Source organism: Emys orbicularis, chromosome 5, assembly GCF_028017835.1.
Source record: "Emys orbicularis isolate rEmyOrb1 chromosome 5, rEmyOrb1.hap1, whole genome shotgun sequence".
Classification (NCBI taxonomy): domain Eukaryota; kingdom Metazoa; phylum Chordata; order Testudines; family Emydidae; genus Emys; species Emys orbicularis.
In genome coordinates, this window is record NC_088687.1 from 67,542,934 (window position 1) to 67,559,115 (window position 16,182).

General features: G+C 37.4%; 1 protein-coding gene across 2 annotated transcripts in view; it reads right to left on the reverse strand.

Moving 5' to 3' along the window:
• FSTL5 (follistatin like 5) overlaps positions 1 to 16,182 on the reverse strand; it is a 526,494-nt gene that overhangs the window by 55,757 nt on the left and 454,555 nt on the right. The window contains exons 10-12 of one of the 2 annotated variants that reach the window (XM_065405184.1): positions 11,896 to 11,922; positions 7,807 to 7,925; positions 823 to 972 (exon numbers count right to left, since the gene is read on the reverse strand). In XM_065405184.1, coding sequence (XP_065261256.1) covers positions 823 to 972; positions 7,807 to 7,925; positions 11,896 to 11,922 — 296 coding nt within the window. The remainder of the gene's footprint in view (positions 1 to 822; positions 973 to 7,806; positions 7,926 to 11,895; positions 11,923 to 16,182) is intronic. The other variant, XM_065405185.1, reaches the window with a different exon arrangement.

Here is a 16,182-nt window from a genome sequence, read left to right on the forward strand (position 1 = left end):
CTCATTAATTGCTCTCTAAGTGGGACAGAACATCACACCCAGGAGGTCTGTGGGTTACATACTTCCCCTAGATGCGGAAGCGTAACCCAAGCTTCAGAGACTTCCCAGATGAAATCCTGGACAAGCCCCCACTTGTAACACTGACAGACCCCGGTCGTCGGAAGCCAGGATTGAAGTGGGGACCTCTAAAGCTTAGTGCATGAGCCTCTACCACATGAGCTAAAAGCCAACTGGCTGTTAGTTAAGGCTGTTAGCAGGCTCATTAATTGCTCTCTAAGTGGTCTCCGTGCCACTAGATGCGAAAGAACACCACACCTAGGAGGTGTGTGGGTTACACTGTGTTTAAGAGGCACAGCATAGAACCTAACACGTAGCATCTTGAATGTCTGTATATAGGGACTAAGACAACATCTAAAATAGATACTATTATTTAATTGACAAATTTTAAAAAATCATTTTCTTATGGAGCACCCTTTAAATAGTATATTAAAATATGTTTAATGTATTTATGTTTCTAAAGGTCTTTTCAGTTAGTTTCTCCCTGGCTAACTCTCTATATTCAGGGGAAAGGTGAAAGTGACTAAACACAAACTGCTGTCAAATACACAAAGTAAACAAATTGGGGGGGGGGGGAGAAGTGTTCATTAATTACTTTCAGTGTAAGTAATGTTTGGTGTGAATTGTAATAACAATATGTTGAATTGTTTTCAGACATAAGATGTAATTGTCAGGTTAACTATGTCCCTTAAAAGCATATAGAGAAGCAGAGATGGAGATGTTGCATCCAGACTTGTCATTAATTGTAAAGTTAGAAATAAGTACCTGCACAACTTTTTGGGATTGTACATCAACAATAAGCACTCTGTCCAAAGTAGGCTGAGTTACGTAAATGAACTTGTCTTTGATATTAACAGCAGATGCCCACACACACCTCTGAACAGTATCTCTTTCAGCTTTGGGACAAACTTCATCCTATAATGCAAGAGAAACAAATAAGAGAGAAATGAAAATCAAAACAATAAACTCAAGCAATACAAAGACTGGTCACAATTACTGTTTGTATCATGTTTCCTCCTGGATCAAACACAAGGGATATTGTATTTCATACAAGGAATTTTTTTTAAAAAGGTTAGGGTATAGAATATTCCAGGAGTTTATCATCTTAGTGTCAAAACCAATGTGGACAAACACTTTTAAGTCAGAATTTTTTTCAAAGTCTCATGGGTGAAATCCTGAACCCATTGAAGTTAATAGCAAAAATGTTCATTGAATTTGAAGCCTTAGGAAGAACTTGAAAAATATTCTGTTTAGAGATGTATGTCAAGGTTGTTCTCCCCCCGCCCCCTTTATTTCTCCAACTTTTACTACTTGGGACAGTTTGATCAAAGCAACATTTTTGTCTCCTTATGAATTCACCTGCTGCTTATTTCTCATCCACAGTCCTCTGTTGGATATATCATAACTAGTTGCTGTAGAAATGATTATAATGTGTCAGGGGATGATGATTTCAAATGGGAAATAAGCAGCAAGAATCAATGAGCTCTTAAATAAGAATTTTGTTTCCAAGCATAGGGCTCCTTTGAAAAGAGTAAAGGGAAAAAAAATACTATGCCATACCAGTAGAACTGGTACTAAACAGTATGTTTATCATGACATGAGATATGCTTTAAAGCTAACTTTTCTATAGCATCAGTATTTTTGATCATTGTTCCTCTGATAGACACAGACAGGATCTTCACATGTCAAAGTGATAAATAAATAAATTTCCAATCCCAAGAGACAGACCTACTTGTATAGAAAGTCACTAACAACCACTGGTTTCTCTATGGTTCTTAAATCTCAAGGGGTGGGGGATTCTGAAGAAATCACATTGATAGGGAAGAGGGCATGCATTCAGTACCATGAGATAGTACATAAAAAAGACATGCCCTTTAAAGGAACGTGAATGCTGAATAAAATTCCCTTGGCACTGGCTATAAAATTGTGCTAGTTCAGGGATCGGCAACCTTTGGCACGCGGCCCGTCAGGGAAATCTGCTGGCGGGCTGGGACGGTTTGTTTACCCGCAGCATCCACAGGTTCGGCCGATTGCAGCTCCCACTGGCCGCGGTTCGCCATTCCAGGCCAATGGGGACTGCGGGAAGCGGCAGCTAGCACATCCCTCGACCCGTGCCGCTTCAACGTTCAATAATATCAACGTTCAAGATAAAAACTGGTGTTTACTAGCAAAAGCTTCTGCATATTCATGGAACAAGATTGGCCAGGGTTTCATATGAGGTTTATATGAAGGAGTTTGGAGACGGAATGGAGCAAGTAGGGAGAAGCTGGTAGGAAGTAGAGGAAACCACTTATGCACATGCTTAAATTTAAGCACCTGCTTAAGTGCTTTTCTGAATTGGGGCCCAGAATATTCACTGGAGTGTCCCTATCTACACACTGGTGATTTCAGGTGTGTATTTTGAATCCTGGTTCCTGTGATGGGGATCCATTCAATTACATTATTTGTTTTTCTTCTCTATGACTTCAGAGAGTATCCTATGTGTGAGTGCATAGAGCAAGCTATTTGAGAATTTAAAAATGAATCTCTATGTGAAAATGAGGTAAAACATGAGACCCATGAAACAAATTTCAAGTGCTAATATTTTTTAAATTAGCAATTATGTGAAACTAAACTGGAGATATGGAATATTCAGAATTTTTCTCTCTCCTATTCGATGTCACACACACAAAATGTAAAACAAATGCTGTCTCAAATAATAAATTAGAGAGGTGGACAAATTAAAGTTTATAATTAAACTCCCAATGCAAATGCAACCATGGAGTCACTATAGTGGCTTTATGATTTATTTATTTTTTGAATTCCACAATATGCTTGCAGACCCTTGCTCTCCTCAAAACATCCTTTACAAAAATATGTTGAAAGTTTAAAATCAATAGTATAAAAACACTACAATCCCCAAACTCTCTTATCTAAAATATGGTTTTGTTTCCTCACATGAATCAGTTTCCCACTTGCTTCCCCACTTACTCAATCCCCCATTTATCTGGCATTCTAGAGGTTCCATAAGTATTTGGGATAAATGGAGCTGAAATTTTGCCTTTTAAAGAGGTAAAAAAATTATGTGAGGAGGCTGAATTTGGAGTTCTCTTTAAAACTATACTCTCTACTATTAAGATTCCATATTAATTTCCCTAGTGGTTGGGTAATTGGATAAAATAATTTTTCCTTAAAGTATAGGTATAAATGTACTATTTTCTCTTTTTAATTAAAAAGTAAGCAATTTACCTTTTTTCTAATTCAGCCTTTGTACAAGACAAGCAAACATCTGATAAAAGGCAATGGAAAAAGTCAGTTTATTTAATTCTTTTCACCACATTTCCCTAATCAGAAAATGACTCATCCTAAATCAAACCAAGGGATGGTGGAAAATAATTCCTTGGAAGTACTGTAAAGAATGTTTGAAGAAGTTGGGGCAACAAAACATTCTAAAGAGAAAACATTTGTTTGTGGACAAATTTTACTTTAATCCAAATCAATACAATAATTCCATTGTCCAGCTACACCAAAAAGAGGACAGAAGACACTTAATATGGTTTTAATCAGGCCACAACTTTATTATTAGATGTATGGCATTACCCAGCAGTTAAAAGTATACAGTACATGTTGATTCAATATCTACCGGGGGGGCTTTCACCAGCCCCCCTCTTTTTCCATCCAGGTACCCCAGCCCACCCATAGTTGGGACCTTACCAAGCCCTCCCCCCCCAAAAATGAGGATTAAGGTGGGTTATAAGAAAAGGGGTGACTCCCTGCCGTAGCAATCATAGGAGCCCAGAACTCCTCAAACCCCTTCCACTCTTTTAAAAAACACCTCCTTTTAAAGTCCTTTACCAAGCCATTTATCTGGTCACTGTATCCCTTCCCTATGGAGTACCTGCACCAGACATCTGCTCCACAATTGCATCATGAGTTGCAACATCATAGCCTAACTCACCATAACAAAGCCCCCCTGAAACTACTGTGGGGAAGGCAAAAAAAAAAAAGGGAAAAATTCCTTCCCTAGGAAGGGGCAACTAGTGATGCCCACAGCAGGTCCTGAGTCCTGACCAACCCTGGTATTTTGCTACATCCAAGGATGGAGAGGACAGGTGCTGCTCTGTCTGGTCCAGGAGAAAGGGGCTTGTTCTGCCGGGTTTGCCCCTTTCTAACTCCCCAGCCCTTCCAGTCCTTGGAGATGAGTCAGCATTGCCACATTGACCCACTCTGCCTTTGGCAACAGCTTCTGAGCCCCTCTTCCCCCATCCAACCCGTAAATCGCTATTCCCTCTGGCAAGCTGGACAACAGCCGCCGCACCCACTTAAAGGTGCAGTGTGTCCAATTGTATGTCATGGACTTTGAATCAAGCTGTTTAAACACTGATTTGATAATCTGATGAACTCTTATTACATAATTGTAATTGATAAGCTCAAAAAACCCTCCTTCTACTGGTTAAGGTTTAAGTTTTCAACACAAACAATTTTCCATAAAAAAAAGTGTTGGACAAGATTCCAGTCTGAAATCAGGGTGAGCACCCCACACATCTCACAAAGAGTACAACTGCCTTTGTGCATGTTGAACCAGTTGGGGATTTTTCAAAGTATACAGTGAAATATAGCTTCCCTTTCATAATTTAGTCCTTTGTTTGCTAGTGTAATTCAGCGGAGATAGACCAGCAACCTGGAAAAGCGAGAGGAATGTGAATACTGCCACCAGAAAAATTGGCTGGTATCAGTGTTAGCTATTGTACGGTATCAGGTTGTACAAGATACTGTATATGTTGTTATTATGTGCACTCATTTTAGAAGGACAGGATCCTGGTTTAAAATGTTAAAACTGTAATTTAACAACAACAATTACAACACAATTCCAGAATAAAAAATAGTGTTAAAGAATTTGGTCCCATCTTAACTTTATGCGCTTAAATGCTGTCATGAACTGGTATAATTCTGTAAAGGACAGACAAGGGTTGAAATCTTGGCTCCACTGAAGTTAATGGGAGTTTTGCTATTGACTTCAGTAAGCCCGAGTTTTCACCAGCCTCAGGGGAAGGGAGAGGATTTGAGTTTTTTGCTTGTTTTAAGAGTAACTCAATGATTTTCACTCTGCAAGGCAGAAGATCCCCTACACAACGGTAGAATTTTAGGGCTTCTAGGACTTTATCACAGCGGACAAAAACACAATCATCAGTATGAACTTTTCAAGGCCAATGAAACCAAAGCCATCTATGAAATATTTTAAGTACTTCATTATTACTCTGAGAATAAGAGAGATCCACTTTCCTCTGGCACAAATGTAATGAAAGGAATCAATACATCCAGAAATTTCTGAATGGAGTGTAGGCTTGTATTTTTCTGGGGGGGGGGGAGAAACAGAGCAAGTTTGGGATGCCACTGAACCAAATATGGATGCATGCAACCAAACAAGGCTTCAATCCAGCAAAGTACTCAAGCACATACCTAACTTTGAAGATGTGAGTAATCCCATTGATTTAAATGTTAAGCACTTGTGTAAATGCTTTGCTGGATTGAGGCTCAACAGAATGAGTGCCAATAAAATCTTAGTATATACTTGGTTGGAATCTACATTTTTCCTCATCAAAATGTAGACATCTAATTTACTGAACAGAGTGTACACAGCTACCAAAGAGCCCTAAATATGAGTTTAAGGAGTGTATGGAGCATTACATCAGAAAGGTGTTTAAAAAAAAGAGTAATTCAAGGAACTGTGCATTCGCTTCCACTGAAGGGCTTATATTTAGAAGGCTTTGTAAAAAAAAAAAACACTGCATGGTTTCTTGTAGACATATCAAAGAATTAAATAATGGAAATTTATCCATGGTAGGTATATTAAGTGGTGGGGCAAAAATGTATGCATACTATAAAAGTAGATATAACTAAAATCCTACCCAGTAAAGCTCTCTGGCAAACGAAGCAGGAAGAAAGAATAACTGAGAATGCATGACATGAATTCTTACCAGTCAATGAGCACAAGCTGAAAGTTGATGAAATCTGACACTACACCAAAATTGAATTTTTATTTAGAGCAAACCCAGAGCTTTTTCCAAAGAGGTATGGGAAAGATAACAACGGACCCCTTTGCAGAGTGTATCTAAAGTTCCTGCTGAATGAGTTATTTTGAGTAGCACACAGCTGCAGTCTTGATATTAAGAGTGTATATAGGGAATTCTGTTAAATCCACGCTTCAATCCTTCTTCTAGGAAGAAAATAATCGCAGTGGACTTCTATTTGTCCTATTACACTCCAGAATCTTTCACTGAAAATCAAACCCTTTTTCTTGGACAGGGAAGTGAAGAGTAGTTTAACAAGTATTTGTAAAAACAAAAACAAACAACAATAAAACAAAAGAAAACACACACACCAAGGTGTCTGAATACTCTCATGTTTCTTTCTGCAAGAAAAAGTCCCCACTAACCTGCCTATTCAAGGGAAGAAAAAGTCAGTCTTCTGATGTACATGCAGCACTATCATTGACGTTAATGGAGGTGACCCACACATTCAAGGGCAAAAGCTACTGCCCCCCCTTTTTTAAATATGTATCCATGTGCTACCTTATAATTTTATACATAAACCAAGATACATTCTACAGAGACACCAAGTTTGTTCCTATTTAAAGAAAAGAGTCACTCTCTAACATTTCCTTAGCTTAATTAGAATGTTATTTTGGAAATGGAAAGCTACAAAAAAGAAATAAGATTTTTTTTTCATTAAACTTACTTATCCATATCATTAATCATTTTGAAGATCATTAAATTCTTAAACAAAGCACAGGATACATTTAAAATATACTATTCTCATTTTCACTTTAACCCAATACAATTTTCAGAGATTTCTTCAATAATCAGTTTTTGAATTAACCATCAATGAAGAAAGGTCTTTGGCTTATTTTTGGCTGTCAACCTAATTTAACTTAAGCAGCACAAATGAAGGCATGATTAGCTGCCGAAAGCATAATTATTCACAGTAAAAATATATTTTGCTGTTGTGTATTGCATACTATGACTTCTCTAATGACAGCTGAAGAGGCAAATTCCATAGAGACAGTTCTGGTTTTTTTGTTTTTTTGTTTTTTCTTTACTTAAATGTACATTTGGTAATTGGAAAACATTGCATGGGGGATTGCTCATGGATTGTTAGACTGAGGTTTTCATCTAAAGCTCCATCAGTCAAATCCAGTCCAGATGTGCAGTGAGAAAGAGTGATTACTGTTTGAAGGCTTTATAATAGACTATACAAAATGAGTTAATTTAGATACGAGCACACAAGTGCTCCTATCAGAAGTGCCCATAACCCCAGTCAATAAGGGAATGAGTGGACGTGGAGACTAAACTACTGTTTACAGAGTGCTTTACAAACATACGCAAAAATTGAACACAGAGAAGTGGATGAAACTGGGTACAACACCATTCATTGCAAAGAGATGCAACTGCTTACACCATAGTAAGAGATTCTCTTTTGGTGTTAACTGTCTCCATTGACTATGACAATTTACACCAGCAGAGGTCTCTGATCTCCGGAGCTGACAATCTAATTTAGACAAATAAAATAAAATGGGGAACAATAAAAACAGTTCAGCATTGAGGCACATTGGTTTGTAGCAATTACCTGCTCCAATGGACATGTAGAAAACTTCACTTTCCATGGTCATCATCCTGGCACATTTGACCAGCATTACATTGACATTTTTCTTTTAAAAGAATAGAATCACTGAGAAACAAAACCCTATAAATAAATTTATAAAATACTTGCCTGAAACCCAAGGAGTTTTTCACTGGGCTTAATATGTCTCTGAAATTCACATTCTACGGGTTGTATCACTTTGATTCCATCTTCATAAAACACATAGAACATGTTCCCAATTCCCAGACCTTAGGAACAAAAACACATCTAAATGAACAAAATTAGACCCTAAAAAAACAACAACAAAAAATATACAACCAACTCCTCCTTTTGAACACAAGCCCTCACCATATCACTGGCATGTAATCAATTTAATAATGTGAATGATGTTAATAAAGCTAATCCTATGGGATCTTTTATTGTTTAGCTAAAACAAAAAAACTGATATTATTCAGGATTTCACATTCCCCCCCCTCCCCCGCCCCATGAGTAAGCCAGTGGGCTTCATGAACACAGACTTGGAAATAACGAGGAGTCCTTGTGGCACCTTAGAGACTAACAAATTTATTTGGGCATAAGCTTTTGTGGGCTAGAGCCCACTTCATCAGATGCATGAAGTGAAAAATACAGGTGCAGGTATAAATACATGAAAGGGTGGGGGTTGCTTTACCAAGTGTGTGGTCAGTCTAGCGAGATAAATCAATTAAAACCAGGATACCAAGGGAGGAAAAATAGCTTCATTAATGAAAATGATCATGTAAATTATTTTTTTTTTAACTTTGGGATCAAATGAAAATAAATTCCACATATTTTTCACTTTTCCTTTTCTGAGGGATGAGTTCAAATAATTTCTATAAAACGTTAACAAATGTCCTGATTTTTAGTTATTCATTATTATATATCACATTTCTTTCAGTACTATAAAGAAGATATTCTCTATTACATTTTACTGGGAAGTCATTGTGGAGGAAGAGGAGGCCTACTTTAATGCTAATTTGAACAAACACAAATGTTTATCCACTGTATAATCATAGAAATGTAGGTCTGGATGGGACCATGAGAAGTCATCTAGTCCAGCACCCTGTGCTGAGACAGGACCAAGTATACCGAGACCATTCCTGACAGATGTTTGTCTAACTTGTTCTTAAAAATCTCCAGTATCAGGGATTCAACAACATCCCCTGGAAGCTTATTCCAGTGCTTAACTATACCTATAGTTAGAAAGTTTTTCCTAATATCTAACCTAAATCTCCCCGATGCAGATTAACAGTATTACTTGTTGTTCTACCTTTAGTGAACATGGAGAACAACTGATTGCCATCCTTTTTATAAATGTATTAGAAGACTGTTATTAGGTCCCTCCCCCAGTCTTCTTTTTTCAAGGCTAAATGTGCCCAGTTTTACCTTTCCTCGGAAGTCAGGTTTTCTAAATCTTTTTTTTCATTTTTCTCTGAACTCTGCATTCTTTCCAATTTCTCTACATCTTTTCTAAAGTGTGGCATTCAGAACTGGACACAGTACTCCAGTTGAGGCTTCACCAGTGCCAAGTAGACCCCCTGTGTCTTACATACAACACTCCTCCCCCACAAATTATATTAGCCTTTTTCACAATTGCATCACACTGCTGGCTCATATTCAATTTGTGATCCACTATGACCCCAGATCCTTTTCAGCAGTACTACGGTCTAGCCAGTTATTCCCCCTTCTGTAGTTGTGCATTTTATTTTTCTTTCCTAAGTATAGTACTTGTCTTCATTGAACTTCATTTTGTTGATTTCAGACCAATTTTCTAATTTGTCAAGGTACTTTTGAATTCTATTCCTGTCCTCCAAAATGCTTGCAACCACTCCCAAATTCTTTTTATCCCACAAATTTTGTTAGCATACTCTCCACTCCTTTATCCAAGTCATTAATGAAAATATTGAATTGTACTGGACCCTGGACACACCCTATGGGATTAGATACATTCTCCTAGTTTGACAGCGAACCATGATAACTACTCTAAGTACAATCTTTCAACCAGTTGTTATGGGGGACCATGTGAAAAACCTTACTAAAATTAAGATATATCACGTCTACTGCTCCCCCCTCTCCACTAGGACAGTAACCCTGTAAAAAGAAAAGCAAATTAGGTGGTCTGGAATGACTTGGGCTTGACAAATCCAAATTGGCTATTCCTTATAACCCTATGTAACCACCCTCTAGGAGGTTACAAAATGATTGCTTAATAATCTGTTCCACTATCTTTCCAGGTATCGAAGTTAGGCTGATTGTTCTATAATTCCCCAGGTCCTCTTTGTTCCCCTTTTTAAACATAGATACTATGCCTGCCCTTCTCCAGTTGTCTGGGACCTTACCACATAATTGCTTCAAGGTCCAGATGCATCCATGCTGACCAATAACTACAACTGTGAGAGCTTGTATTAACTGTACTGTCAATACTCAACTCCATTAAGGCACAGCAGCAATAAGTAAATATCGGACTTAAAGGAAAGGTAAGGATGGTGGGAGTCTTGCAACAGTGTAGAAAGGGAGGAAAGGCATACTTCCTCCTGGTGTTGCCTTTATTGGATGTCTGCTGTCAACTTCCTGCCAACCCCAATACTTTTTAAAGGCACAGGGACTGACCTGACAATAAGAGAACTGCCATTGGCCTGTGAGTGTTTGAGTATAGTCCCCGCTCCACAAATAGAAGTCCTGGGGCCATAAAAGAGTCTGGGACATGTTTACTCTGTTCTCATCAGTCTACACACTGGTACATTATTTTTATTATTAATAACTATTGTTACAGAAGCAATAAAAATGTGGTAGGTACTCTGTAATCACAGAAGATGACAGAGGATCAGGCTTGCAAAGTTTACACTCAACTTATACTCAGAAGACAAAAAAGGGGCCAATAATGTACTCAGTTCTATACAAGACAAGAAATGAGAGAGAAGCCTTTGCTAAAGTTGGAGGGTGATAAACGTTAGATTCTCAGTCCCCACCAACTGAATCAAGAGCCCTAGTATGTGACTCTCAGTGTGGTCTTGGAAAACTCACTTGAACTCTCTGGGCCAGATTCCCACCTAGTGTACCTTGGCTTAGCTCCACTGAGGTCACTGGATTGGCAGGTTTATATCAGTTGAGGCTCTGGACCCCGTAAAATAGGGATGTAGAAAGAACTAGTTAATATCTGTAAAGCACTTTGGCAATATAAAGAATATGTGCTAAGTTTTATTTTGTAATTAGGCCATTTCCAAGTCAAATGTTATATTTTGAACTTTGATTTCTATGGAACAGAAAATTCAATCACAAAAAATGTATTTGAGTGCCACCCATCAACACCTACTGTGGCAAAAGAGCACTGTAGTACAGAGTAAAATCTGTGAGAAACTCAGCTACCATGAGTCTTTCATTGAAAGTAATTGGAAAAAAAAAACAACCCTCACATTTATGGAAATATTTGAAAGTTTCCCTAGAACTTTAATTGAATATAGCGCTAGTCAGAGTTAAGAATAAAGGGTCATATTAACACTTCAGCTTCAACATTTTCACTTGTGTCTAGATATTGCTATGGTAAGTCATATTAAAGCACAGAACTCAGATCCTGCAAAATACCTATCATTGGAAGTAAACCTTAGAAGACAACAGTGTTCTAAACTGCACAAACACCTGATACTGCTTATGTCATAAAATGTATCTCTCAGAGAAGTTTCCAATCGGTCATGAAATTTTTCCCCAGAGTCACAACTTTATATCAAGAAGAAGCTGCCTTGTCTCATTAACTAATTAACCAATCAGAATTCTCTATTATTCTGGGAGCTGCACAAGATGACACTCTTGACAAATGATTCACACCATGCGGTCAAAATTCTAACTACAGATAGGCTGAATGCTGAAAGATTTATAACATCAACAGGACAAGTTAAGGGCAAAACAATAGCCTGGATTCTAACTCTGAGTTTCCTTGTTCCTATGCATTTAACCCTTAACATTACACAAATGTAGGTTAAATACAAACAATAAAATAGTTGTTGTAAATAATTAATTTGCCCCCAAATAAAGAAAAGCAGTTGACAATGGCATGCTTATATAAAGGCATTAAAATACCATGATATTAAAAAAAAAAAACTGCAAATGGAAAGATAATTACTAGAACTACTGACTGCTAACAAGAAATGTAATAGGCACAAAAGAAAAAAAAATCATAGTATAGAAAAAATAATGTGTTAGTACCTTCCTCTCGCCACAATATGTTTGCAACTGCAGCATGTAAGAGAGAGAAAGAACAGAAGAGACAAATGAACAAGAAAAAAAAACATGAAATGGTATATCAGTCCCTGAAATAATTATGATGCTACATTTTCTGGCTCATAAACTAAAGAACTTGTATATACAAAATACAGTGAATTTACCAAAAGTTTCATATCAAACTATTGTACTTCAAAAAGCAATGGGAAAAGCAATGACTTACCCATGCTTGTTGTTGATGGTTTTTTTGCAATTAACATTTCTAGCCTTTTATTAATAAAGAGTGTGTTTAATATTCCATTACTAACAACAAATCTCAAGTTTATGTTCATAGAAATATAGATAAGATTATATCTGAAGATAATTTTCATCTACTGTTTTTAGTGCAAGTAATGAATTTTGAAGAATCATTCATTTTAGAAAAAAGTGATCACACCCACCCACACACCCATGAAAGCTTATGCCCAAATAAATCTGTTAGTCTTTAAGGTGCCACCAGACTCCTTGTTGTTTTTACACACACACACACACACACACACACACACACACACACACACACACACACACACACACACACTTAAGAACATATTTATAAGAGGCACTTACAAATCATTCTTACTTCTATACTGCTGTAACGTGAGTCCTGATCCTTCGAAGTTAATGGTATGTTTGCCATTGATCAGCGGGCAGTGATCGATCCAGCGGGGATTGATTTATCGCATCTAGTCTAGACATGATAAATCGACCCCCGAGTGCTCTCCCGTCGACTCCTGTACTCCAGCGCCAAGAGAGGCGCAGGCAGAGTCAACGGGGGAGCGGCAGCAGTCGCTCACTGCGGTGAAGACACCACGGTAAGTCAATCTAAGTACGTCGACTTCAGCTACGTTATTCACGTAACTTAGATCAATCCTGCCCCCCCCCCAGCGTAGACCAGGGCTTTGTGGGGCAAACACACATGAATTGTGAGTTACATTTACATGACATCATTAGCCATAATTGAAATTCTTGCTGTAAGTGTTTGGATTTTAGACATGTGGGATGGAGAAAAAGTAATTATACAAATTCTATCTCTTCCATTTAGGGGGGGATAGAATGTACCTAAATATAACTATATATTTCTAAATATTTAAAGCACAACCTGCAGTGGAAGAAACTAATCAAACACACAGACACCTTGAAAAACAATTGTCCTCACAAATACATACAAATTTCAAGGAAAAGGAACGGAAGAAAGAGAAAGCAAAAGATTTTGTAAGCCCTGGAGAATGCCATTAGACTTTTTGCTAAGTTCATGATTCAGAGGCTCTGGAAAACATGTCAGTTGGGTTTTTCTTATTATCTTATTGCCTGCCTCCTCATTGTATTTCACAAACTGTCTCTCTTAGTAGTACTGACTTGCTGTATGACCTTAGCCATAGTACTTAAACTCACTGTCTTTCAATTTCCCCATCTGCACTAGAGGAGGAGAACATTTATCCACATTCAGCACTTTCAGATCTATGGATGAAGTTTTCTATATACAAGTGTAAATTAATAGTAGCAATAGTGAAATGTAGCACTATTGAATTTTGGAGTCAAAGCTTCACTCTTCTACATGAGAGCATACATTATTAACATATTACTGGATTAATGTTTATTAGCTTTATAAGTGTTTAATTTTTGTGCCTTTGTTAATTGCCCCTTGTGCATATAGTAACTTCAAACTCCCAACACTGTAATATCTTCAAGATGTGACCCATTGATGTGTTATACACTACAAATGGCTAATAATAATTGTGGTCCTGATTCTGCCACTCTTTATTCACATTACGACGTTTCTATATAAGGGGGCAGATCCTTCTCAGTTGGTTTAAATTGTAACAGAGCCACTGGAATCAAAATTGAGTCACAGCAATTTAAAATCTATTTGTATATTCTTGCAATAATTTATTTTTATATTTGCTCTTTTGAAGTCAGGTTGGCTTCTTATTTCAAAAAGAGATTGACTTCAGTGGAGTTATGACAATTTACACCAGCTCAGGGTCTGTCCCTAGGTATCCTGCTGCTTTCAGTGAGACTATCTGCAGAGTAAATTACTACCCAGCAACAGTGAGGAGGGCAGAAAAGGGCTCTATGTTTACAGCATAAAATGAGCTGGGCTTGCAGTGTGATATTACATTGGCAATCACGAACACGGTAGTTAATATGCCTCTGTTAGTGTAAGGTACAATACTTTTTACTTGGCTACTCATGTGTAAGCAATTTGGCTGTTCTGCTAAATGATATTTCTTTTGTCCTTGTGTAAAAGGGTTTAATAGTTTGCAGCAGATTTAGTCCTTTTGCTATAAACTGCATTCATGTAGGGATGGAAGATTAGCTTGGTGTCTTATTGATTGATTCTCTTTGTGAAGAAAGAAGAAAGAAACCAACTTGACAAAGAGAGCATATATATATATATATATATATATATATATATATATATATATATATATATATATATATATATATATATATATAAACACAATTGAGAGGGTATAAAATATAGATTTTAAATTGTGTTACTCCAAATAATGGAGAGAAAAAGGTTGGATTTGGATTTTTTTTTCTACTTAAAGAAAATTTTCAATTAGATATAGTCCTGCTGCTATAGAGCCAAGCATCTCCTTTTCTGCACAGGAAGGTGGTACCTATAAAGAGAAGGAAGTACAGCCAATAAAGCGTTACCCTTCCCTTTAACTCCTTAGAAGCCCCGCTTTGCAAACAACCTGCAGTGTAGCCTCTTCACATGCAGGGGATACCAGCATGAACTTAAGGAGGGGGTGGGGGTGCAAAACAAGAAAAAAACACTCTACACGTCATATACCCCCAGTAACTCAATCTTTCCAAGAAAAAAAAAAAAAAAACATGGTAGTTAACACCCCAGCAATTAACTGCCCTTTGTACATCTGCAGCGGGGTAAGGCACAAATAGGGATCCAGAGAGTAGCATAGATGAGCAGGGTGTCCTTGCAGAGGCACTAGGATAGTGTGGCTGGAGACGATTATGCATGAACATTCAGTATCTGCAGCATTTGTGGGCTCAATTTCCCTATGTAATGTTATGCAGGGTCTCTCTGCAAGACTCAAAAGCTGTCTCCCTAGAGCAAATTGGAGGGATTTTAAAAAAAAAATAGTTTTTCTCTCCAAAGTTTTTCTTAAGGACAGCATGTGACCCAAATGAATTCAAGGCCTCCTGCTCTGAGCTGTAACTCCTGCATTTGAACAATAAAAAGGTGGAAGTGGGGGCACGAGATAAAAGAAAATTAAAACCATTCCCCCAATTATTTCAACATGTAAGGACATGACATTAAGAAATGCATGACCTGTAAGGCATTCAATACAGAATACAAAGAATCTGATTAATGCAAAATGATATATACGGTTTCTAGACTTGTTATACAAGACAAAAAATGAAGAAGGGGGGGGGAACCTCAGCTTTAGAAAAACTGACTTACTAGCTTGAAAATACCACAACATACCTGATAAACTGTAGTGGGAAGAAGATTTAGCATTGCTTTTTGAAACTGCAGCTTGGATGTGAAATACAGATTTCACAGATTTTAAGAGTGGACCATTAGGCCAAAGACACTGAGCCAATAATTTATGCATTAAGTCCATAAAAATATGTTATAACTCAAATAGAAGTTAAGGAGGATATCCAGTCCTGATATAAAGATTCCAATAATGGAGGATCCACCACATCTGCACTACAGATGAAAGGCACTACAAGGAACATACCCTTCAAATTCTATTTTTAACAAAAAACTAATCACTCAGCCATACCCCAGTACTCAACTCTTGCATTTTTATTAGGCTCAAGGTGGAAAAAATGCATGATTATTATAAGTAATATCATAGATGAAAATTCTTCTCATGTATTAAAATGGAGAATTGCCATGTTCCAAGCATGTCTTTTTTGTGTCAAGAAATGCATTATATAATGCATTAAAACCAGGGCTTTGGAGCAGAGACCGGAGCTGGAGCTGGAGCGCGGAGCTGCAGGTTTTTGACTGGAGCTGGAGTGGAGCCAGAGCACAGCTCCAAAGCCCTGATTAAAACTACTTCTTATTAAACAGTTACATATTTACAATATACAATTATTAAATAGTAATACTGGCCAAGATCCAGAAATTTTCCCCTTGAACAAGAAGTGTTCTTAACATAATCAGAAACCTCCACAATAGGCCAGAGAAGCTCTGAATGGCTAGCAAAACACACATACTCAATAGTTACAAAAGATGCCTTATAAGTAAAG